Below are 26,482 nucleotides of genomic sequence, written 5' to 3' on the forward strand. Positions count from 1 at the left end.
AAAGCTGGTTCTTTGAGAAGACAAACAAAATTGATAAACCATTAGCCAGACTCATCAAGAAAAAGAGGGAGAGGACTCAAATCTATAAAATTAGAAATGAAAAAGGAGAAGTTACAACAGACACCGCAGAAATACAAAGCATCCTGAGAGACTACTACAAGCAACTCTATGCCAATAAAATGGACAACCTGGAAGAAATGGACAAATTCTTTGAAAGGTATAACCTTCCAAGACTGAACCAGGAAGAAATAGAAAATATGAACAGACCAATCACAAGTAATGAAATTGAAACTGTGATTAAAAATCTTCCAACAAACAAAAGTCCAGGACCAGAGGGCTTCGCAGGTGAATTCTATCAAACATTTAGAGAAGAGCTAACACCCATCCTTCTCACACTCTTCCAAGAAACTGCAGAGGAAGGAACACTCCCAAACTCATTCTACGAGGCCACCATCACCCTGATACCAAAACCAGACAAGGATACTACAAAAAAAGAAAATTACAGACCGATATCACTGATGAATATAGATGCAAAAATCCTCAACAAAATACTAGCAAACAGAATCCAACAACACATTAAAAGGATCAGACACCATGATGAAGTGGAATTTATCCCAGGAATGCAAGGATTCTTCAATATATGCAAATCAATCATTGTCATATTAACAAATTGAAGAAGAAAAACTATATGCTCATCTCACTAGATGCAGAAAAAACTTTTGACAAAATTCAACACCCATTTATGATAAAAACTCTCCAGAAAGTGGGCATAGAGGGAACCTACCTCAACATAATAAAGGCCATATATGACAAACCCACAGCAAACATCATTCTCAATGGTGAAAAACTGAAAGCATTTCCTCTAAGATCAGGAACAAGACAAGGATGTCCACTCTCGCCACTATTATTCAACATAGTTTTGGAAGTCCTGGCCACGGCAGTCAGAGAAGAAAAAGAAATAAAAGGAATCCAAATAGGAAAAGAAGAAGTAAAATCGTCACTCTTTGCAGATGACATGATACTATACATAGAGAATCCTAAAGATGCCACCAGAAAACTACTAGAGCTAATCAATAAATTTGGTAAAGTTTCAGGATACAAAAGTAATGCACAGAAATCTCTTGCATTCCTATATACTAATGATGAAAAATCTGAAAGAGAAATTAAGGAAACACTCCCATTTACCATCGCAACAAAAAGAGTAAAATACCTAGGAATAAACCTACCTAAGGAGACAAAAAACCTGTATGCAGAAACTATAAGACACTGATGAGAGAAATTAAAGATGATATAAACAGATGGAGAGATATACCATGTTCTTGGATTGGAAGAATCAACACTGTGAAAATGACTATACCATCCAAAGCAATCTACAGAGTCAATGCAATCCCTATCAAACTATCAATGACATTTTTCACAGAAGTAGAACAAAAAATTTCACAATTTGTATGGCAACACAAAAGACCCTGAATAGCCAAAGCAATCTTGAGAAAGAAAAAAGGAGCTGGAGGAATCAGGCTCCTGGACTTCAGACTATACTACAAAGCTACAGTAATCAAGACAGTATGGTATGGCACAAGAACAGAAATACAGATCAATGGAACAGGATAGAAAGCCCAGAGATAAACCCACGCACCTATGGTCAACTAATCTATGACAAAGGAGGCAAGGATATACAATGGAGAAAAGACAATCTCTTCAATAAGTGGTGCTGGGAAAACTGGACAGCTACATGTAAAAGAATGAAATTAGAACACTCCCTCACGCCATACACAAAAATAAACTCAAAATGGATTAGAGACCTAAATGTAAGACTGGACACTATAAAACTCTTAGAGCAAAACATAGGAAGAACACTCTCTGACATAAATCACAGCAAGATCTTTTTTGATCCACCTCCCAGAGTAATGGAAATAAAAACAAAAATAAACAACTGGGACCTAATGAAACTTAAAAGCTTTTGCAAAGCAAAGGAAACTACAAACTAGACGAAAAGACAACCCTCAGAATGGGAAAAAATATTTGCAAAAGAATCAACGGACAAATGATTAATCTCCAAAACATATAAACAGCTCATGCAGCTCAATATTAAAAAAACATACAACCCAATCCAAAAATGGGCAGAAGACCTAAATAGACATTTCTCTAAAAAAGACATACAGATGGCCAAGAAGCAGATGAAAAGCTGCTCAACATCACTAATTACTAGAGAAATGCAAATCAAAACTACAATGAGGTATCACCTCACACCGGTTAGAATGGGCATCATCAGAAAATCTACAAACAACAAATGCTGGAGAGGGTGTGGAGAAAGGGGAACCCTCTTGCACTGTTGGTGGGAACGTAAATTGATACAGCCACTATGGAGAACAGTATGGAGGTTCCTTAAAAAACTAAAAACAGAATTACCATATGACCCAGCAATCCCACTACTGGGCATATACCTAGAGAAAACCATAATTCAAAAAGTCACATGCACCCCAATGTTCATTGCAGCACTATTTACAATAGCCAGGACGTGGAAGCACCCTAAATGCCCATCAACAGACGAATGGATAAAGAAGAGGTGGTACATATATACAATGGAATATTACTCAGCCATAAAAAGGAACGAAATTGGGTCATTTGTAGAGATGTGGATGGATCTATAGACTGTCATACAGAGTGAAGTAAGTTGGAAAGAGAAAAACAAATATCGTTATTAACGCATATATGTGGAACCTAGAAAAATGGTACAGATGAGCCAGTTTGCAGGGCAGAAATAGAGACACAGATGTAGAGAACAAACGTATGGACACCAAGGGGGGAAAGTGGTGGAGGGTGGGGGTGGTGATGAATTGGGAGATTGGGATTGACATGTATACACTGATATGTATAAAATGGATGACTAATAAGAAACTGCTGTATAAAAAAATAAATAAAATAAAATTCAAAAATTCAAAGAAAAAAAAAAGAAAAGCCACAGACCCTGTTTTCGTAGCCCTCCCAGTTTCCTTTTTCCCCTCTAAAAAAGTGTTCTCCTCTTGCCATGAGGGAACTTGCACGTGGCTCACCATTGTTGCAGACCTCAAATTCTCTGCTAATTCTGAAGAAACCCATTTTTGCTGGAGGAAAAAAAAAAAAAAATTCATCTTAGTTTGGAAATCTAAAATTAAATTTTGTCACATATTCATTCATTTCTTTGTGGCATTTTCCAGGAGTTGGAAACTGACTTCCTTTATTTTAAAAAACAAACACACGAACAAACGAGCTAATTTACCATAAATAAGAATTTGTCTTGAAAACTCAAAATTTATTTTAAAATTAAATTGATCCTTCTTAATTACGGTCCTTCAAAAGAACTTCTGAACTTGACGTTTGACTGGATGCAGCCGTCAGCAAACAGGGAATAGTAACCTTTAGAAATCAGCAACATGGCAGAGAAGGCAGGATAGCATAGTACCCCAGGGTTTCTTTATGAACCAAAGTGTTGTGAGAACTTGTTGGCAGTGATCTAGGGAAACTCTTCAACAGGGATTTCATTCAAGCCTTTAACTCACTGTAAACAATTGGCTACAATGTCCCTTTCATTTTCCCGGGATATATACTGTACACCCAGGAGCTCTGAGTGCATTTGCAACGGCCCTTCTCCTTTTCCCCTCTTGCACTCGGGAAAGAATTGAGTCAAAAAGCATGCTACTTATGATTCTTCTGAGATTGGTTTCAGGTACCTTTTATCCATTTACTATTCTGGATGATATACATTCAGCTAACTTTTTGAGGTAATGTCAGCCTAGAATGGTCTTTGGCCACATGTCTGTTCCCTTCCAGAGACCATCTGGTATCACAGGAGAGAATGAGGGGGAGGCCAGAAGGCTCTGGGCTCCAAATCCCTGAGGCCAGCTCCTCCCTGTATATCCCAGTCAGCCAAGCCAATCAATTCCCCTATTTTCCTTAAACTTCTTTGAAATGAGGTTCAATTTCTTGCAAACGAATCCTTACAAATACATTCCCTGTGGCCAGAACGGGATGGATATATTACTAATTACATTTTTCAAATGAGGAAATTGTGGCTCAGAGAGGGTCAGTAACTTGCTCAAAATCACACAGCTGGTAAATAGTAGAACAGGGATTTGAAATTAGGGCTGTCTGACTTCAAATCTGATGCTCTTTAACCACAAGGTTCTGAAACTCATGAAAGGCTATTCTGGCTACCCCAGAGGCAGGTGAGGTGGGCACCAGGTAACAGATGTCACTGTGTGTTGATGAAATTTCACAGCTCCCAGGCGAGGTTGGTCTGCTCTCCCTTGAGTGCTCCGTTACTCTAACTACTGAGCTCATGCCAAAGAGTAAGTGCTGACTCATCTGGCAAGGGGGCTCATCTTTCCCCTGTCCAGCAAGTTGCAACTCTAAAATCTCTTTAAGATAAAATAAGAGGGGCTTCCCTAGTGGCGCAGTGGTTGAGAATCCGCCTGCCAATGCAGGGGACACGTGTTCGAGCCCTGGTCCAGGAAGATCCCACATGCCGCGGAGCAACCAAGCCCGTGCGCCGCAACTACTGAGGCTGCGCTCTAGAGCCCGCGGGCCACAACTGCTGAAGCCTGTGCACCTGGAGCCCGTGCTCCGCAACAGGAGAAACAACCGCAGTGAGAAGCCTGTGCACCGCAATGAAGAGTAGCCCCCGCTCACCGCAACTAGAGAAAGCCCGCGCGCAGCATCGAAAACACAACGCAGCCAAAAATAAATAAATAAAATTTTTTTAAAAAGATAAAATAAGAGGATTCAGGAAACTGATATGCACATCTAATTGCAAGGCACAGCAGTAGTGAGCCAAGGAGGGAAATTCCTGAAGCAGATTCTTGTAGGAAACCTTCTAAGGTGCTTTTAGAATACAAGGCAGAAAGGAGTCCCTGAGAAGCATGTACCTCCAAGAGAAAGCCTGTTTCATTTACTTTTTATTTTGTTTTTTTTTTTGGTCGTGCCTCACGGCTTGCAGGATCTTAGTTCCCTGACCAGGGATAGAACCCCGGCCCCTTGCAGTGGAAGCATGGAATCCTAACCACTGGATTGCCAGGGAATTCCCTGTTTCATTTACTTTTTAAAAAACATATGAAATGGTATAAAGATTCGGTATGCCTGACTGGCATACTTCTCTCCCTCTTCACAATTTCATCTCATCTCTGACGGTGGCACGTTCCGTTTAAGCTGCTGTAAACTGGTATTTCCGGGGCTTGCAGTCAAAAGCATTCTAATAGATTAAGTAGGTGCGCAAGAGATGTTTGCAGCTTCTAGAGAGGAGCTGATGGTATGGATTTGGCAGAGGGATCAGAGCTGTAAAGGGGTAGAAGAGTGATGGGGGAAAGTCAGGGACGAGAGCTGGAGGAAACAGCTGCAAGACATCTTAAGAAGACATAGAATAAGAAGCAGAGATCTGGGGCCAAGGGAAATGAGTGTCTGGGGCAGAGCCTGGGAGAGCATATTCTGGGTTACCATGGTTCCTGCCTGCGAGCAAGTGCAGCACAGGACTCATTACCATGCGGGTGAGGCCCAGGTGCACGGGAGGTGCAGGCCACCTGCCCACTCTCTCCTCCTCTACACACGTCCTGTACGTAGCCTACAGGACCCCACACTCGCCTGCTTTCCCACCACCTTTGGGGACCGCTCATCCTCAGCCTCTCTGGCTGTTCCCCCATCTCCGGAACCTCTAAATGGTGGACTCACCTAGCTTGAAATACCATTTATATGCCTACAACTCCCAAATTACTGTCTCCAGCCCAGATCTCTCACGTGGACTCCAGACTCCTAAAGCCAAGTGTCCACCGGGTGGCTCCACTTGAAGGCATCCTCATGTCCAAATTCGAACTCCTGACATTTGCCCGAAACACACATCTCCCATCATCTCCCCCAACTGCACAACGGCAACTCCATTCTTCTAATTGTTCCAGCGAAAATAAGCTTGGTGTTATCCTTGACCCTTCTGTTTCTCATTCCCCACAGATGGACTGACCACAAATCCTGTCAGTTCCACCTTCAAAATATATCCATGATCTTCACCACCAGTACCGCCTTCTCCCTGGCCTGATCACCACCATCCTTTGACTGGATGATTCTGCCTGCGTCTCCTTTTAGTTGGTTGTGTTCTTTTCTGTTTAAAATTCTCCAAGCCCTCGCTATTTCTCTCAGAGTAAAAGCCAAAGTCTGTACAGTGTCTTACAAGATCTCACCCTATCACACTGGCCTCCTTGCCAGGCATTCTCCTGCCTCAGAGCCTTTTACACTCGTTCCCTCCACCGGGAATGCTATTCCCTTCACCTGGAACACTCCTGCCAGATATCCATGTGGCTGGCTCCTTCGTGTCCCCCAGACTCAGTCAAAACCTAACCTCAGCAACGACCACCGTCCAACATACTGCCCATTTCATCACTGGTTTATTGTCTGCCCTCCCGGTGATAGGCTATAAGCTCCTTGAAGGCAGGGCATTTTGTCTGTTTTGTTCATTGCCATATGCCCAGCATGAGTGCCTGGAGATATGAACCCTCAAAAATATTTACAGACTTATATAAATATTTTTATAATATAAATACTTTTGTAATATAAAAGATTTATAGAACATGTGACCCTCTCCTCCAGGAAGCTGCACAGCACCTCAAACCTCATCTGTCCACAACTGAAATGAGCACCTGCCCCACAGAAGCTCCTCCTCAGTGTTCTCTGAGAATCCTCTTCCACCGCTCCCTCCCAACCCCTCATGCAACCAACGCCTGATTCCTACAGTTTCACCTCCTAAGTGTTTCTTAATCCATCTCCTTTCTACCCTGCCTCATCTCACTGATTAACTCTGCAGTAACTTCCCGCCTCTAGGATTTCTGCTCCCTCCCCTTGCCCAATCCATCACTGGTACAGCTGTCACAGTGACTATTTTTGTTGTTTAATAATTATAGTAAATTAATTTGAAATATACATGCAGGTTGAGTACCTTTTTTTTTTGGCCACACCGCCTGGCGGATCTTTTTTTTTTTTTTTTTTTTAATTTTTTATTTATTTATTTATTATTTTTGGCTGTGTTGGGTCTTCATTTCTGCGTGAGGGCTTTCTCTAGTTGGGGCAAGCGGGGGCCACTCTTCATCGCGGTGCGCGGGCCTCTCACTGTCGCGGCCTCTCTTGTTGCGGAGCACAGGCTCCAGACACGCAGGCTCAGTAGTCGTGGCGCACGGGCCTAGTTGCTCCGTGGCATGTGGGATCTTCCCAAACCAGGGCTCGAACCCATGTCCCCTGCATTGGCAGGCAGATTCTCAACCACTGCGCCACCAGGGAAGCCCCGCCTGGCGGATCTTAGTTCCCTGACCACAGATGGAACCCGTGTCCCCTGCAGTGGAAACGCGCAGAGTCTTAACCACTGGACTGCCAGGGAAGTCCCGAGTACCCCTATTTTTTTGTTTGATTTTTCCTTTTCTTTTTATCACTTGAAACATTTCAAGTCTACCAAAAAGTTGAAAGAATGAATTTTCATATACCCTACACCAGATTCACCAATTGCTAACACGTTGCCACATTTCCTTTCTCTCTCTCTCTTCTTCCCTCCCTCTGTATATACATATGTATGTATATATATATATATACACATGACTCTTCAGCCCTAAATACTTTAGCGTGCATCTCTTAAGGACAAGGACATCCTCCTATATAATCACAATGCCATTATCACACCTAAGAAAAATAACATTAATTTAACATCACTGGATAAGCAGTCCATATTCAAAATGTCCCCATTATTCCAATATTGTTTTTTATAGTTTGGTTGTCATATCTTTAGTTTCTTTTACTCTTGATCAGTCCCACCTCACCACACTGCCTTTTTATTTTTCATGAACTTTTTTTGGAAGAAGACAAGCCAGTTGTCTTGTAGAATCCTACTGACTAAAGAGTTACTGTATGATCCAGCAGTCCCAATCCTGGGCATATACCCAGAGAAAACTAATTGGAAAAGATACATGCACCCCAATGTTCATAGCAGCACTACCTACAATAGCTAAGACATGGAAGCAACCTAAATGTCCATTGATAGACGAATGGATAAAGAAGATGTGGTATATACACACACACAAACACACACACACACACAGTGGAATACTACTCAGCCATAAAAAAGAATGAAATAATGCCATTTGCAGCAACATGGATGGACCTAGAGATTATCATACTAAGTGAAGTCAGAAAGAGAAAGACAAATAGCATATGATACCACTTATATGTGGAATCTAAAATATGATACAAATGAGCTTATTTACAAAACAGAAACAGACTCACAGACATAGAAAATAAACTTATGGTTACCAAAGGGGAAAGGGGTTGGGGGGAGAGGGATAAATTAGGAGTTTGGGATTAACACATACATACTACTATAATGTAAAATAAACAACAAGGACCTACTGTATAGCACAGGGAACTATATTCAGTATCTTGTAATAAACCATAATGGAAAAGAATCTCAAAAAGTGAATATATACAGCGTATAAAAAGTGTATACAAACACACACACACACTCATATATATAACTGAATCACTTTGCTGTACACTGGAAACTAACATTGTAAATCAATTACACTTCAATCAAAAAAACAAACAAACAAAAAAACCCCTCTACTCTGAGTGTTCCTTTCCTCCCTAAAGCCCTTCACTGGAAATCCAGTACCAAAAGGTTAAGATTGCAGCTTAAGATTCCCCTAGGTCCTCTGTGCCATGCCTTCCGTCTAAGCTGAACTGGTTGAAAGTTAGTCTCCAGCCCTCCACTGTCCTTCACACCCAGGTCTATGCTTCTCTTTTTTTAAATACATTTATTTATTTATTTATTTATTTATTTATTTTTGGTTGCGTTGGGTCTTTGTTGCTGCACGCAGGTTTTTCTCTGGTTGTGGCGAGAGGGGGCTACTCTTTGTTGTGGTGCTCGGGCTTCTCACTGCGGTGGCTTCTCTTGTTGCAGAGCACGGGCTCTGGGCGTGCAGGCTTCAGTAGTTGTGGCACGTGGGCTCAGTAGTTGTGGCTCGCACGCTCTAGAGCACAGGCTCAGTAGTTGTGGCGCATGGGCTTAGTTGCTCCGCGGCATGTAGGATCTTCCCAGACCAAGGATTGAACCCGTGTCCCCTGCACTGGCAGGTGGATTCTTAACCACTGTGCCACCAGGGAAGCCCTCTATGTTTTTTTTGTCGCTGAACTTTGGTTCATTCAGTCCCCTCTGCCTGGAATGCCCTTTCCCCTCCTCTTTCCCCAGTAAATTGCTACTTGTGCTTTAATGACTCCTCCTCCTCCTTCAGGAAGCCTTACCTGATTACCCTGCCTGGGTGCTCCCCTAACCTCCATTCCTATGCCTATCCCTGCACTCAGAACACTGTGTTCTAATATCGTGGGTGTGCCTGTCTCCTCCACTAGACCATGAGATGACAGAGGACAGGGAGTGTGGCCGACCTACCTCTGTGTGCCTCAAGAAACGTGTGTGGAATGAATGAGTGAGAAATAGGAGAGAGGAAGAAAGGGCTCTTGTTGTTCTGTTCTTCAATCACAGGAAGAAAAGGGTCTGCATATCCTCACTAAGGAAAAAGCCAGAAGGAGGGTAAAGCCAGGTTGATGGTCCCACTACAAGAATAAAAGCAGGGGCTTCCCTGGTGGCGCAGTGGTTAAGAATCCGCCTGCCAATGCAAGGGACACGGGTTCGAGCCCTGGTTCGGGAAGATCCCATATGCTGCGGAGCAACTAAGCCCATGCGCCACAACTACTCATCCTGTGCTCTAGACCCCGTGAGGCACAACTACTGAGCCCACGTGCCACAACTACTGAAGCCCGTGCGTCTAGAGCCCATGCTCCGCAACAAGAGAAGCCACGACAACGAGAAGCCCACGCACCGCAACAAAGAGTAGCCCCCGCTCGCCGCAACTAGAGAAAGCCTGCACGCAGCAATGAAGACCCAACACAGCCAAAAATAAATAAATAAACAAACAAATAAATAAATAAATTTATTTTAAAAATAAATAAATAAAAGCAGAGGGCTCGGGTCTTCTTATTGGCCTTTCTCTTACCATCACAACAAGGAGCCCCAGAACCATGTCCCCTGAGCCTCTGTAAGCTTTCCTAAGCTGAGTGACTTCTGTGTTGTAGTTTCCCTGTAGTAACAAATAATCGTGCCTTCAGCATTAAGAGCCCATAGGCCTGTCTTCAGGACAGCAAGAAAGATGCAGCTGGGGAGTCATCTCACAGTGTTGGAAAGAGGAAATCCCTAGGTAAGGCCCTGGATGGTTGGAGCTTCAAAGAGGAAAGGTCCTAGGGCCTGTGACTAGGAAGAAAAAGGAGAGCTTAGGGAATTGACCTGGACCAGAGAAATGTCTGTGAGGTTTAAAAACAGGTCCCAGATGATCTTGCATGGGGAGTTGTTTTACCAAATGTCAAAGAGTCTGGGCCTGTGGTCAAACCTGGAAAGAATGTCTGAAGACCTGGCAGTGGCTAAGGGGATTAGCTCTGCCTTGGAAGAAAAGGCAAAAGTGGGAGAGACTCCAGAAAAGTATTCCATTAAGTTTTATTTTACATGCCAACTCTAATCAGTTGGTAGGACCTTTCAGGATTGACAAATTGAGGAGTCTAAAGCCATCACAAGACTCAGTGAAAGAAAGAAGGAAAGAAGGAAGGAAGGAAGGAAGGGCACTGTGATTGATTAATCGTGTCTGCCATGGGTTCAGGTAAGGAGGTAATAGGAAAGGACCTGGGAATCAAAAAGGAATATAAAAGAGGGGCTCCTAAAATGTATTTTTGAATGACTTAAATCTGGCAGGGCATGTACCTGAGTGGAAATATCATGGGTTTTGTCATTAGACAGAGCTGACTTTGAATCCTGGTTCTGCCTCATTTCTTACTGTGTAATCTTGGGCAATTTACAAAACCCAGTCTGTAAAATGGGATTGTTTTGCAGGTTAAATTAAATAATTTATTACAATGATAACAGGAGACACTTACATAGTAATTTCTACTAGCCAGGCATTGTTCTAAGACCTTTATATGTATATTAATTAATTTGATTCCCACAACAACCCTATAAGGTTATTTTTCTCAGTTTACTGATGAGGAAACTGAAGTTCAGGGAGGTTAAGAGACCTGCCAAGAAGCTCTGTGATTTCACGGTATTCTCTAAGACTTGACCCTGAAGTTCACATGTGCATAAAATACATTTAATAGAGCACTTCAACTTAAACCAGGCAGACTACAGAGTGATGAACAGGACAGGAGCATGCATTCACTTGAAGAAAAGAGAAAGAAGGACAAAACCAGGACTTAGGAATTTGGCCTCCAACAAAACACCTCTGGCCTTTTTACTTTTTGCTGGAGCATGAAAGGCTTACTCCTGATCCACCAAAATAAGCAGGGTGGGGATGTCTTCAGTTTGCGGACGACCCATCCTGCTTTCTCCTGTGATGAATTGAGGCATTCTTTCACAACATGGCTTTAGACCAGGTGCCGACAAACTACAGCCAGATCCTGCCCATCACCACTTTTTAAAAATGAAGCTTTGTGGGAACATAGCCAGGCTTATTCTTTGATGTTGCTGTTTGATGTTTTTTCCACGGCCATTTCCACACTGCTTCCGCATAACTGAGTCGTCATGATGGAGACCATCTGGCCTGCAAAGCCACCTATCTGGCCCTTTGCAGGGAACGTTTGCTGATCCCTGCTGCCCACCTTAGGCCAGACTTTCTACATATCAATATGGCATGCGTGATCAATCATCTGTCCTTAACCAGGGAAGGGAGAACAAGATGTCCCCTTGGGTGTTTGCCAGGAAAGGTATGAAGTAGGATGTCCATGAGAGGAACCAGGGTGAAAACACGTGTGGTCAGGATAGGATATGGCAGGGACTTCCCTGGCGGTCCAGTGGTTAAGACACCGCTTCTACTGCAGGGGGTGCGGGTTTGATCCCTGGTCGGGGAACTAAGATCCCACATGCCACATGGCACGGCCAAAAAATAAAAAATAAATAAATTTAAAAAAAGAATAGGAGGGCTCCCCTGGTGGCGCAGTGGTTGAGAATCTGCCGGCCAATGCAGGGGACACGGGTTCGAGCCCTCGTCTGGGAAGATCCCACATGCCGCGGAGCAACTGGGCCCGTGAGCCACAACTACTGAGCCTGCGCGTCTGGAGCCTGTGCTCCGCAACAAGAGAGGCCGCGATAGTGAGAGGCCCGCGCACCGCGATGAAGAGTGGCCCCCACTTGCCACAACTAGAGAAAGCCCTCGCACAGAAACGAAGACCCAACACAGCCAAAAATAAGTAAATAAATAAATAAATAAATTTATTAAAAAAAAAAAAGAATAGGATATTGCAGAGTGCCTATGTTAATCTATGTGATGTGATAAAATGGCTCTGTGTCAACTGGGAATCACAGTGTTAAAAAACAAACTTAAGCAGATTTCTCTTCTGCAGCAGTGGTCCCCAACCTTTTTGGCACCAGAGACCGGTTTCGTGGAAGACAATTTTTCCACAGATGGTGGGGAGAGGCTGCGGGGGGGACGGTTCAGGCGGTAATGAGAGCGATGGGGAGCGGCAGATGAAGCTTTGCTCGAGCTCTGCCGCTGCTCACCTCCTGCTGTGCGGCCCGGTTCCTAACAGCCGCGGAGCGGTACCAGTCTGCGCCCCGAGGGTTGGAGGCCCCTGCTCTGCGGGACTTCTCAGGACCTTTAAAATGCCATCATGCCTTGAGAGTGCTGAGAGGGGGATATGGCTCACAGAACGTATTTTCCCCACGGGACTATCTTCTTTGGAACATTCTTCGGCAGATGCTGAAATAAAAGAAATCCTTAGAATCATGCCCCCTGGGAACTAGGAATGAAAATGGTGAGGGCTGTGGCTTGCTGAGCGTGTCTTTCTCTCAGCAAGGGAAGAAGCAGGAGAACTAAAGAGAGCCAGAGTGGAAAAAAAGGAGAGGTGCTTGAAGAGAAGGAGGAAGGAAGCAGAACCCTGGAGAGACCACTTGGACGGATGTGAGGAGCACCTGGACGACTGGACTTTGGGAGGGAACAATGTGTCAAAAGCAGGGCTGCGGCCCAGTGCAGGATGCGTGGTCACTTTCACCATCACCACTGTCATCATCAGCACCACCAGAGAAGCTGACCTCCCCTGAAGCCTCACTACTCTGCAGATCCTGCATTATGTCCTTTAGACACATGATGTCGCTTAATTCCCATTTTACAGATGAGGAGATGGAGTCACCCAGAGTCAAAGCTTATAAAGCTTATAAGTGGCAGCGCATAGACTCACCTCTGTGAGTCGGATCCCAGAGCCCATGTTCCCACCACTGCCCTGCACTGCTCTACTTCTGAGTTAGATGGAAGCCTGGAATTCCATTATGCAGCACGCAAAAGGATACCGTATACAAATGCAACACCAAAACATTCAGAGGAAAAGACAAAACAAACCAATGTCACTTTGGATATTTGGCTGCACGGACCAAACAGCTAGAGGACTGACTTTTTTCCACAGCACATTCAGATGTTTGGATATCATATTTTCTTCCTATCTTCTTACTCTTGTTTTAACTATCCCTTCTTAACTTATGTCATAAGTTATATATCAGGCTTAGCCAATGTATTATGCTTGCTCATAAAGTGAACAAAAGAAGACATTTTTTTGAAAGTTAAAAAGCATTTTCAACCCGACCGTTATGACTACCATATTTACAGTAAGCCTCATTTAGATTTCATACAACTGCCAGTTCTTTTGGGGGGATTGGGGCCCTCAGAATAGCTTCCTAGGACAGATTTTGAAAACATGAATCACAGCTCAATTAAATCTTTTGTGGCTCAGAAACATACCAGCATTAAATGCTAGCATTTATCCAGTCCTAGCTAACAGATGATTTCCACACTTAAAATATGATGAAAATAGTAAGTAAATCACACTATTTGGGGGTAGGGGGACGGAGATAAACCCAGGTCTGGAAAAGCAGTCCAGGATGTGAAAAACTTGCACATTGAATATTTTGGATTTGCAGCGATGGCAAAAAAAAAAAAAAATAAAGAAGAAGAAGAAGATTCCGCTAGCATGCTACAAACATCAGCTGGAGTGCCTGAAGGTGGTTTGCGTGGGACAGTCCCCCTCTGATTTACTTTCTTGCATCTACAGCAAAATAAAGGACAGCTGCCAGCAGGCCAGGGTGAAATAGAAAGGCTGTCACCCTGCTGTAAATTTCTGTTTACCTGGTGAGCGGTGAGGGCAGGGCTCCTCCGTCCAGAAGAGCTGCAGGGCAGAGCATTCAAATCGTGGCTGGCCCTGGGGTGCTGCCCTTCACACTGCTTCAGCTGCTCCTACAATCCCATTGGAAATCTCAAAGGGCTGGAGAGCCTCAAGGCCAATATTCCGTTTCCAAGACAGTCTTCCTCCCCCACTGCACCTCCCCTGCTTGCGCAGACTCTGGAGCAGCTCGGGTTTCTTCCACCCCTGTTCCAGGCAGCTGGCAATCTAGGCGTTGTGCTGGCCGAGTGATGCGGCCCCTGAAACCACTTCCAGATGGGCTTGGCGGGTCAGACTTCCTCTCCCAGCCTCCTCCGGCAGCCCGCAAATCATTTCAAAAACAAGGCTGCTCTGGAGGAAAACATTCCAAACTGGAAAAAAGCAGACGCTTGGAGGGTGAATTTCCATCACACACTGGGTCTAAGGTAAACTTTGAGAGGGCAGAAGTGAAAAAATTAAGTTCATACTGATTTTAAGAATATCTTTCCCAGCCACTAGCTTCTCCTAAAATGCCCTAGTCATTAAAATGCTGTTGTCCCCAAATCAAAGCCCAGATAAAAACTGTGGTCTCCCTTCGACCAAGGCAACGATAGTGACAGAAATTTCAAGATGGTGTGTTTTGTGACTGAACATGGAAAGGAATCAGGCAGTGAATCAACCCCACCCAGCTCTGTGCTGTTCTGTGTTCCTGCCATTGATTCTCAGAAATCCAGGAAATGGTGCCAGCACTTTGCCTGGGACCATGGAATTTATTTAGCAATGGCCTCTCTCCCTCATTCCTATAAAGAAATGAGTCTGCCTCTGCTCACTGGCACCTTCTAAAGTGGTATTGCCCAATAGAAATATAATGCAAGCCACATTGTCATTGAAAATTTTCTAGTAGTCACTTTAAGAACAGAACAAAGAGGTAAAATTAATTTTAATGATAAATTTTACTTAACGTAATATATACAAAAATATTATTTCAACATGTAATTGGTATAAAACTTATTAACAAGACTTTTTCTTTTGTATGAAGCCTTTGAAATCTGGTGTGTATTTTACACCTGCAACACATCTCAATTCCCAAACTAAATTTCATCAGAAACAATTGGTATGTATTTAGATTTGATAAAATTTACAGTTTAAAAAATAGATTCACATATTCAGGTTGCTCCAAACATACTTCAGAATTTTCCAATAACTGAATCGTGAATCAGTTTTTCAATTTAAATTGATTAAAACTAAGTAAAATTAAAAATTCGGTTCCTCGGGACTTCCCTGGTGGCACAGTGGTTAAGAATCTGCCTTCCAATGCAGAGGACGTGGGTTCGATCCCTGGTCAGGGAACTAGATCCCACATGCATGCCACAACTAAGAGTTCGCATGCTACAACTAAGGAGCCCACCAGCCGCAACTAAGGAGCACACGTGCCACAACTAAAGGAGCCAGTGAACCACAACTAAGGAGCCTGCCTGCCACAACTGAGACCTGGTGCAACCAAAAATAAAAAATAAATAAAATAAAAATAAAATAAAATAACAAAAAAAGAAATTATGTTTGTTTAAAAATAAATAAAATTCAGTTCCTCAGTGGCACTAGTCTTTTTTTTTTTTTTTTTTTTTGGCTGCGTTGGGTCTTCGTTGCTGCGAGTGGGCTTTCTCCAGTTGTGGCGAGCAGGGGCTACTTTCATTGCGGTGTGGGCTTCTCATTTCGGTGGCTTCTCTTGTTTCAGAGCATGGGGTCTAGGTTCGCGGGCTTCAGTAGTTGCAGCATGCGGGCTCAGCGGTTGTGCCTTGTGGGCTTAGTTGCTCCGAGGCATGTGGGATCTTCCCAGACCAGGGCTCAAACCCGTGTCCCCTGCATTGGCAGGCGGATTCTTAACCACTGCACCACCACAGAAGCCCCTCCTTTATTTCTGCTGGGCCATGTGCTGAGCTGCAAGAGGCTTACTGTCTATGACCTATATTTCCACATTGGATGCACAGATTCTCCCCTGGGGAAGAAATGAGAATAGAAAGAGATCTAGGATATAAGGGGCACCCTAAGTGTAGTGGCTACCAGCTTGGGCTCTGGAGATAGACAGACAGACCTAGGTGTTAGCTCAGATGTTATACTTACACATTCCTGAAAATCTCACCTTCAGTTTCCTCACCTGTAAGGTGAGGAAGCTTTTTGTGAGGGTTAAAAGACATCATGCATGTAATGCACTCAGTAAGGGCTCAGTACATGGAAGTTATTATTATTGTTGTTGCATGAAGACACCCCAAGGTATAAACAAGAGAAAGAAATTGTAACAGTAAGCAACCGGTAACTTTTTCCAAAAAGTCCAAATGAGTTATATGCTGTTTCAAACACTGGTAGCCTGGTACTACTTAATAACCTCTCTGCTTCTTCCCTTCAAATAGAAACACTCTGTCATTTGAGGTGGCAACTGTTCAGTTAAAAATACTCACCTCCTCAGAGGTCCTGAAGCTAGAGCGGCATGTGAGCAGAAGTTGGCTGTCTATGACTTCCTAGAAAGCTATTGTTTTCCTGGCAAAGAGCTGTTTGGTGCCTTTTGCCCTTTCCTCCTGTCTGAAACCCAACCTTGGTGCCTGGAGGTGCAGTCGCCATCTCGCAGCCCTGTGGATGAAAGGCCCACCCCGTGCTGCTGCATATGGTCCCACGGGCTGCGTGCAGAGACCGCCGAGACCGCCGTGGCAAGTCAGTCAGGGTCCCGGCAGGACACAGATGGCCCACCCCAATGAGCTAATGGTGAAGACTCTGAAAACAGGCACTATTTGAAAAGGTGTAGTCAGTGTTAGGGAAACATGGTTAAGAATTGATGCCTGGGGTTGGCAATGCAGGGAGCCATTACCATCCGAAGTCCTGCAGGCAAGAGAAGGGAGTGGTAACCAGGAGTGGGAGAAAGCAGCTGCAGGGAAGGGCTGCCCAAGAGGAGCAACCTCTGTTCACCCCCACGAAAGGGACTAGGAGGTACATTACCCCAACCTTACAATCTCCTGTGGGTGGCGCCTCCCATTGGCCAAACCCAACTGGAAGTCAGAGACCTGGAGACGTCAGGTGATGTAATACATTTAGGTCAGCCTCACGGCACTGAACAAGTTAGAGTGGAGAATAGATCTTCATAAGCAAATGGAAACTATCCGTGCCCTGGCGTTGGGTGACTCAGCAGCCCTGCACATGTTAAGTGAGGAGGGCGGAGCAAGAACGCAGGAGCCGCCTCAGTCCCGATGGCACCGGGAGTCACCACAGCAGCCTGAGCTGACTACTTACGGAGCATCTAACCGTGTGAGGAAAATAAACCTGGATGCGGTTAAGTCACTTCGGTCAGGTTTCAGTTATCTGCCTGAACACAGTCCTATGTGATCTACATGCCTTTTCGATTTGTGCTGTCATTGGTCAACACAACGTATATCTGAGTCATTATTATTCCACGTTTATTTCTTATCAGTTGAAAGCCAAATGTTCATCATTGCTTACCCAATGGGCCTGCCTTGGCTGAGTGTATTACTTTGTAGATAAGTAGGTAAGATAAACTCTATTAAGGCTGATAAATGCGACTGGAAGGAAAGGAAGCAGCATTGTGCAGCAGCAGTGAATCACTGCATTGGGTCAGGCTGACAAGCCTCTATTTATTGCCTCGGTCTCCCAGGGCTGGGCTCCAGGATCATCCACATGGGGCAGGAAGTACAACTATGGGGGCCTCAATTCCCTCTCTTTGGCTGGTGGGGCTCAGTGACGGGTCATCTCCTTGTCCAGAGCTTAGCTGCTCTGGCTCTTGCCTGCTACCCCCTGAGCTGCAGCAATCGCTCCTGCACCTGACTCTTTGCACACAGGGTCCCTTTCTCCCACGTGAGAAGACTGCTTTTCCTCCCTGGCTTATGTGCCAGCTCCTTCCTCTGGTAATTGGTGTAGGCTCTACCTGGCCTGGGGTCCTGCCTTGTTCTGGCCAGCTGCCCTCTCCAGGCCTTGGCCGCAGCTCTAGCCATGGCTGGAGCCCTGTGATCTGGGAGCAGATCTCTCAGACACCATCTGCTTCCTTCATCTCAGGAACAGCGCCTGCCTAGGCTCTCTGCTGTTGAGCTCTGCCTACCTGCTGGCACTCCTCAAAACCCCTTCTCAGACTGCTGCCAATAAGCCCTTGGCCTGAGTCCTCAACTGAGATTAAGGTATCCCGTGGACACGGCCATTTTACACTCTTGGCTGAAAACACTGCACTGTCTGCCACCTCCCAGCACCAGCCCCTCCCTCTCGGACTGACTCCTCAGTGGCCCGTAGCTCAGGAGGAGCAGAAACAGTAGTAATATAATGAAAATGATAGAAGTTAAACAATCTATTACTTACTAAATGCTAACCACGTGCTAGGCATTTCATAAGCACAGCACTGTCCTTGCTCTGCGTGGCATCAGCACAAATTTCAGTCACCACAGTGTAGTTTAATAACATCAGTCCCCCTACAACACAGTTCAAATCTGTTACCACAGTATATCAACTGAGTAACTGGATAATTACTAACTTTGCTGCTAGCTTTTCAGTCCACAAAATTACTACGCTGATAACAGAGCCACATCAATGATGAATGACCAATCATGTCACTTCTTTGACAGTCTGTCAGTGATTGGTCACTGGATAGCTGTTATTCGGCTTATGTACAGACAGCAAAGCGTGTAGTTGTGTTGCTTCATTAATTCCCAGTGATAAACCCATGTGACATCTACAAAAATGGATAATAGAATTGGCCAACAAAGAGAAAAGTTAGCAAAGAAACAAAAAATGATAATAGTGGGAGTGACATTCAAATCAAAGGTAAATGAAGGTAGAGAAGAAATTAGTTGGCCGTGGGATGATACTGTCGCTATTCAACTCTAGCTATGCAGCCAGAAAAATCTAGTCAGGGTGATTTTACGAACATAAATAAGGAAAGTGGTTGTGACGAGAGGGATGGAGATGTTCCAGAGGAAATGACATGGGCAAAAAATTCACGTTAGAGGAACTCTCAAAGGTATTTTATGATGTTAAAAGTGCAAAGGATAAAATATGGGAAGCTGATCCAAACTTAGAAAGGAGTATGACCATTTTCCAAGGCACAGAAAAGATGCTCGCTCCTTACAGTAAGTTATATGGCAAGAAGGCAAGCACTGCTCAGCTGCTCTTGGTAAGTTTTATACCAAAACCAAAACAACAACAAACCCTAAATATTTAATTTTCATCTTCAATATGTCCAATGTTTTAAATTACAGTAGAACAAATAAATATTAAGTCTACTATCTTTTTCATTTCTTTAGACATTTAAAACCAACAGTAAGAGAACTTTAAATATTTTAACAAAAATATTTAAAGATCATGAACAAAACAATTGTAATTTTTCCCATTAGTAATTAAGATCGTTTTGCAGGGTTTCAGCTTCCATGGCCATTTTCACAGAACTGCACTCTCATGCAAAGCAAGGACAGCCTGTACTTTGCATATATTATCTCAGTTGATCTTCAAAATAACCTTAAGAAATAGATGCTATTACAATCCCCATTTTATAGACAAAGCATCTGAAGCTCAAAGAAAATAAGTAATTTGACCAAGACCACATAGCTAGTAAACAGCTATGCCTATTGAATTCTAAATCCCGTGATCTTAACCTCTGTCCACTACGCTGAGATTCCAGGTAAATGATGGTGTTTGATATGGGGGAGCGGGAGTGAAGGAGAGAAAGTGGTGACAGATGAAGGCATCTTCTCTAACGTAACTTCAAAAGGCTAGAGCAGCGCTGTCCAATAGAGCTTTCTGTTTTCTAATATATTTTTATAGAATATAAACAATTACATAATCTATGAGATAGACATATATTCATCCCTAGTACATGTGTAAATCTACATGTACTTCTGAATCCATCTTTTCTTGATCCTCTAGGATCTTGCTCAATCAAGTTTCAACCTGCCCTGAGACAGGCCTACTTGGTTAACTCACCAATTCTCATTTCCAACTTTCTTCTCCCTTGCCTGCTTCTCATTATTAGGGCTAAAAACAAACAAACAAAAACACTTTCTTAGACTCCTATAGCCACCCTCCTGCAAGAAGACCGACCCCCACAGTCTGCTCTTCTCTTCTTTCTCTGTGATAGAACCTTGACTATTACCTGAGCACTTGGCCATTCTAAATAAAAACTACATTTCACAAACTTCCTTCAACTAGCTGTGGCCTTGTGACTAAATACTGGCATATGGGATGTAAGCAGAAATAACATGTACAATTCCAGAATGTGTTCTGGAGACGGGAACATTCCTTTCCCCTACTGTTTCCTGCTGGCTGGAGTGTAGATGCAATAGCTAGAGCTGGAGCAGCCATCTTGGATCATGAGTTGGAAGGAGGAATTCTAATCCACAAAGTCTACAAATTCCTGAAGATGTGGTGAAATAGAGCCGCCATGCAGGCTTTGGATTGCCATTTCCAAAGTTCATTTACATGGGAGAAACATAAACTTTTAAAGCCTATTTCTGTCCCTGTAGCTAACGTAATCTTAATATAGCAAATGCCCCAGTTCTGGCCAGTGAAACGTAAGAGCAAGTATGCTGGGTGGCTTCTGGGCAAGATGCTTTTCCTCCCTGTAAAACGAAAGCTCTATTTCCCCATCCTGGCTGTCCTCCTGCTTCATGCCTTTGGGCATGGTTGTATGGGGACACAATGTCCAAAGGTACAACGACCTTCTTTTGACCATAAAGGAAAAGTCAAGAGAAATTCAGAGCTGCTACCCGGAACCGTAACACCATTGAACTGCTGAATTAACCCTAGACCTACCTACCCCAGATCTCTTGTGCAAGATAATTAAGTGCCTTATCATTTAGCCACACTGTGTCGGATATTCTGCTACTTGTAACAAAAAGCATTTCCAAATGACATATTCTTTTGCTATGATTTAAATGTTTGTGTCCCCCTCCAAATTCATATGTTGAAATCCTCACCCCCAAGGTGATGGTGTTAGGAGGTAGGGTCTTTGGTATTTTGGTGCTTAGGTCATAAGAGTGGAGCCCTCATGAATGGGATTAACGCCCTTATAAGAGACCCCAGAGAGCTCCTTCATCCCTTTCACCAGGTAAGGATACAGTGAGAAGTCAACAGTCTGAAACCTGCAAGAGTGTCTTCAGCAGAATCTGACCATGCTGGCACCCTGATCTTGGACTTTCAGTCTCCAGAACTGCGAGAAGTAAATTTTGGGTGTTTATAAATCACCCAGCCTCTAGTACTGTGTTACAGCAGCCTAAACAGACTAAGACATCTCTATTGCTCCTTCAGTCTTACCTTTTCAACTGGATCCTTCTTCTGAGCCCACAATCATGTTCAAGTCTCGTCCTTGGAAAAGAATAAGAAGAGTTTGCTCTGTACACAGCCATTTCTCCCCTCCAGCCACTGTTTTTTCTTTCCTTTTGGGGGCAAGTCTCTGTAAAAAGTAGACTATACATGTTATCTGTGCGTCCTCCCTTGTTATTCATTCTTCGATCTTCTGTGGCTTCCCTCCTCCCACTCCACTGAGTATTTTAATCTAGGCCATTAATAACCTCTTAGTTTGCAGACGTCGCTTCTTCATCTTTTTCTTATCTGACCTCTCTAGGGCTCTTGGCTTTGATAACCACTTCCGCTCTGTGAAAGCCCCTTAGCCTGCGGCTTCTTTGACATCGCCCTCACCCAGTTCCCTTTTGACTTCTCTGGCTATTCGTTCCCCATTTCGTTCATGAGAGCCTCCTGCTGTCTTTACCTCTTAAAAGTTGGTTTCTTCAGGGCGCTATTCTGCCTCGCTCTTCTCTTCCCTTTCTACACTCACCTCCTAGGCGGTAACTTCCATTCTTCAAGTTTCAAAGACTGAAGGTCGCTTTCTTGAGAATTGGGGACCTATTCTAGACTCCTCACTTAAGCAGCGTTGAGTCAAAGGTGCTCTGGTAAAATATCTTTCCCATTGGATTAAGCATCCTGTCACGTATTGAACTGTGTCCCCCCAAAAAAGATATGCTTAAGTTCCAACCTGTGATTGTGAACTTATCTGAACGTAAGGCCTTTGCAGACGTAAACAAGTTAAGGTGAGGCCATTAGGTGGGCCCTAATCTGATATGACTGGTGAACTTATAAGAAGAGAAGAAACACAGACACACAGGGACACCACCATGTGATGATGGAGGCAGGGGTTGGAGTGATGCTGCTACAAGCCAAGGAAGGCCTAGGATTGACGGCCACCGACCAGAAGCCAGAAAGAGGCAAGGAAGTGTTCTTCCCTACAGCTTTCAGAGGGATATGTCCTCTAGACTCTAGAACTGTGAGACAACGAATTTCTGTTGCTTTAACCCACCTGGTTTGTGGTACTTTGTTACAGCAGTCTTAGGAAACTAATACAGACCTCCACCGCTGTCCTGAAGTTCCTTATCTAAGCAACCAGTTATCACTTGGAATCTCCTCTGCCTTAACCTTTTGCCTTCATCTCTCCCTTAGTTCAGAGATTTTCAGACTTTCAAATATCATACACCAGTTCCGACTTTTTTTAATTTGAATATCAACATTGGGTTTGCAACTTTTAATTTTACCCTTAGTCTTTTGCCATAAGGACATTAAAACAAAACAAAACAAAAACTACCATCCACTTACAGCATCAGTCACAAAAGTTAGGACATTTTACCATTAAACTCTCAGAATAAGAAAAAATTCTTTAAATGAAGTATTTAAAGTTTTATGAAAAACTCATGGCTCTACCCCAACTTTTCCAGTATCGTTTCAGATACATAAAAACTTTGTAACTGAAACATTTAAGAGCCCATGTTATGGATGTGACCAAGAAAAATATCAGTACATAAATATTCATAGCTTTCTTTCTTTGTTTCCAGCCACCTTCCTATTCCGATTCCAAATTCTCTTTGACCATATTATGAAATTGGGGAATTAATCAGTGACAGGAAGAACTTGAGAAGCAGGAGCTGGAAAGAATACTAAGAATTCCTTTTTAAAAGGGAGAGAATTGCCTCTCAAAAGGAAGTTTAGATGAATGAGAAGGTGGGAGAGGCATGGTTAGGTTTGAGGGAACTGGCGGAGGAGAGATGAGCTAGGCATACGAGAGAAATTGAAAATAGTAAGATGAGGGAAATGAAATTTTAGGAAATTTGGCCTACATTATGTGTATTCCCTCTTTGATACCTTCTTGAGAGTGTGAGGTAGGGATTTAAATTGCTTTCATTTCCCGCCCCCCCCACCTCTGCCGCTGGACTTGTATCTCTTTGAGTGTGATTCTGTGTAGGACCAGATCACAAAGCAGCCCGGACTTAACAGGGTTACTTATGACTGCATTCACAGTAAGTATGGTATAGTGGTTAGGGGTTGGGGCTCTGGAATCAGAAGTTCTGCGTTTCAATACTGGCCCTAATTCTTTTCTGCTGTGTGCCCATGAGAAAATTACTTTACTTTTCTGTGCCTCATTTCCCCATCCACGAAAGGGAAATAACAGTACCCACTTCACTGGATTGTTAGGAGAATCACAAGTTAATTCACATAAGGCAAGGAGGACAGTGCTTGTCAATGAAACACCCTCAAATGTTAGATAGTAATAAAAGATAAATCTATAACCTCCCACCTGCTTAAACAAAACAAAACAACTTTCGCGGCTCACCGTTCCTAAACTTCTTGGCATGTCACCCTCCAAATCTGATCTGCCTAATTTGCCTTTGCAGGCTTAGCTCCGACCTTTCCTCCGGTGTTCCTAGCCGCGGGTGGCACGCAGCGCTCGCGGCCTCTCCACCGTGGTCCAGACTCCCTCCCTCCCCCCGCCTTCGCGGGCATCCACTACGCCCCGGCGCTAAGCGCGCAGTCACGCCCTCGGCGGAGATGGACTTCCCTCTCCTCTACCCGCGCTCCCGGCACTTCAAAACCTCTACGAGAGCTTTTCTCTTGCTGTGTTGTCATTGTTTAAAGCATCTGTCCCCAACCTTTTTGGCACCAGGGACGGGCTTCGTGGAAGCCAATTTTTCCACGGAATGGGGGGCGGGAATAGTTCAGGCGAAGAGGAAGCTTCGCTCACCCCCTGCTGTGTGGCCCCTTTCCTAACAGGCCCGGACAGGTTGCGGTCTGCGGCCTGGGGGTTGGGGACCCCTGTTTTAAAGGGTCTGACTCGCCCGCACATCCTAGATGCTCAAAGTGGCCGTAAAGGAAAACGCTGTTATCTTCTCCCGCAAATAAAAAACTGGAGGCTCTGGATGGGGAGGGGAGACTGGTCGGTAGGAAATTTCCTTCCACCCTAAAATCCCTTGTCCAGGGTGCCAACACCAGCCACGTCACCCGGGGGCGGGGGCGGGGCGCCCTTACCAGGACCCCCTCTGCTCCCCTCAGCCCTCCATCCTTGCCCTGGACGCCCGCGGTCACGTGACCATCACCCTCCTCCGTGAGGTCCCCCCCCTCCCGCGTGCACAGCTGGAGGCGGGTCCCACCTCTCCCCCCGGAGCAGCGGCGCCGGAGCAGGCGCGGTGCATTGTGGACAGAGGGGCGGGGGTTGGGAAGATGGCGGCTCCCAGCCTCCTCAACTGGAGGCGGGTTTCCTCCTTTACGGGGCCGGTCCCCCGCGCCCGGCACGGACACCGAGCGGTGGCCATCCGGGAGCTGATGATCATCTTTGGAGGGGGCAACGAGGGCATCGCCGACGAGCTGCACGTCTACAACACGGGTAGGCGCGGCGGCGGTTCTTCGGCCCCGCCTGTGGGAGCCGCGGAGGGGGAGGGGAGACGAGGCGGCGGCCGCGGCCCTGACAGCTGTCACCGCCGGGTCACTACCTCCTCCGGCGGGCGGCGGGGAGCGAGTCTCTGCCGGGAGGCCCCAATCCCGCAGCGTCCCGGTCCGTAGCTCCGTTTCCCCGGGGTTCGCGGGGGCGGAACCGGCCCCCGAGCGGGGCGCGCCGGCCCTCGGGCAGGCGGTCCCGGACCCCCCCCCGCCCCAGCCCTGCTGGCGGACGTAGGCGAGAGAGACTGTTTCCACCCGCCTGGGCCTCTTCCCGAAGTCTCGCCCACTCCGGGGCCCCGAGATCCCTCCCTGTCAAAACCCACCTCCAAACCAGAGCTCCTCCGGGCCTTTCCCGTCTTTGCCTGCCTGTCTTCCTTAGGAGGAAGGGAATATAGGGGAGATGAGGAGGGAAAACGAGAGGCTTTCTGGTACTTTCACCCCAAATACAGCCCCGTACCTGGCAGTTGGCAGTCAAGATTCTTACCCCGTTGGTAGCCCTCTTCACTGGCGGGGAAGTGGCTCGTGGGTGATACCGGCGCCTGTCTGTGTGCCCAAGCTCAGCCGTTCGGCGCTCGGGGAGGACTGTCGGCTTGAGCGCCGCTGCACATCAGAAATGCCCCCGGCCGCGGAGGCCCTGACTTTGAGTACCTCCGTGGAACAGAAAGGAGGTTGGAATTTCATTTTTCCCACTTGTAAATGCGCCAGCTGTCCTAAGGAAGCTGTTTTCTTGGTGTAAGGCTAATTAATGAGTTTGAGGTCTATGTCGTGATCAATAACTTTTCCTTGACCAAACAACTTAATCGTAGTGGCCATTTAGAAATTAATAAAATGGTGGAGTAGGGGAAACTTTATTTTTTCACCTTCTCCTCCTCCTGGCACCCCAGCATAAAAAAAGTTGAAAAGTTAGTCGACAGTTAGGTAGACTGTAAAAACCTTGGCTGTGGAATAAGTTAGACCTGGTTTGAATTTTGCTGTGCCAGTTGCTCAAGGATCAGCGCTAAAGTAACTGAACCTAAGTTGTAAGATTTTTCACTTGTAAAATGGAGAGGATGATGCTCCCCAAGTAGGGTTTTTGTTGAGAAATTAAGTGATATAGATCAGGGTTTTCAACAGCAGCACTATTGACATTTGAACCGGATAATTTTGTTTGTTTTAGGGGCTGCCCTGTATCCCCAGCCTTCTACCCACTAGTTGCCAGTAACACCTTCCTCCTGCAGTTCTGACAACTGTAATTTTTTGGTTTGTCCCTGGGGGGGCAAAATCATTCCCAATTAAGAACCACTGATATAAATGATTCATATAAAAGTACATACTCACAGTTTGTGATAACTGTTTATTATAATTGGTTTTAATTTTATTTCGGCAACTAGTTACAAATCAGTGGTTCCTGCCAGCTGTTAGAGGAGACATCCCTCCAGGCTGTGCTGCCCATGGATTTGTCTGTGATGGTACCAGAATATTAGTATTTGGGGGAATGGTTGAATACGGAAGATACAGCAATGAGTTATATGAGTTACAA

At 45.0% G+C, this 26,482-nt stretch overlaps 2 protein-coding genes across 8 annotated transcripts in view; one reads left to right on the forward strand and one right to left on the reverse strand.

Moving 5' to 3' along the window:
• Nucleotides 1–25,495, reverse strand: part of GLT8D2 (glycosyltransferase 8 domain containing 2) — a 57,527-nt gene extending 32,032 nt beyond the window's left edge. The window contains exons 1-5 of one of the 5 annotated variants that reach the window (XM_068561592.1): nt 25,421–25,495; nt 21,520–21,570; nt 20,191–20,241; nt 14,211–14,615; nt 3,054–3,104 (exon numbers count right to left, since the gene is read on the reverse strand). In XM_068561592.1, coding sequence (XP_068417693.1) covers nt 3,054–3,099 — 46 coding nt within the window. In that variant the 5' untranslated portion in view covers nt 3,100–3,104; nt 14,211–14,615; nt 20,191–20,241; nt 21,520–21,570; nt 25,421–25,495. Of the gene's footprint in view, nt 1–3,053; nt 3,105–12,595; nt 12,795–14,210; nt 14,616–20,190; nt 20,242–21,519; nt 21,571–23,863; nt 23,962–25,420 lie in introns of those variants that run through there. The other 4 variants (XM_068561595.1, XM_068561591.1, XM_068561594.1 and 1 more) reach the window with 4 other exon arrangements.
• Nucleotides 24,727–26,482, forward strand: part of HCFC2 (host cell factor C2) — a 48,560-nt gene continuing 46,804 nt past the window's right edge. For all 3 annotated transcript variants that reach the window (XM_068561586.1, XM_068561587.1, XM_068561588.1), the window contains exons 1-2: nt 24,727–24,910; nt 26,334–26,482. In XM_068561586.1, the coding sequence (XP_068417687.1) occupies nt 24,748–24,910; nt 26,334–26,482 (312 nt within the window). In that variant the 5' untranslated portion in view covers nt 24,727–24,747. The remainder of the gene's footprint in view (nt 24,911–26,333) is intronic.

This window comes from Eschrichtius robustus, chromosome 13 (assembly GCF_028021215.1).
Source record: "Eschrichtius robustus isolate mEscRob2 chromosome 13, mEscRob2.pri, whole genome shotgun sequence".
Classification (NCBI taxonomy): Eukaryota; Metazoa; Chordata; class Mammalia; order Artiodactyla; family Eschrichtiidae; genus Eschrichtius; species Eschrichtius robustus.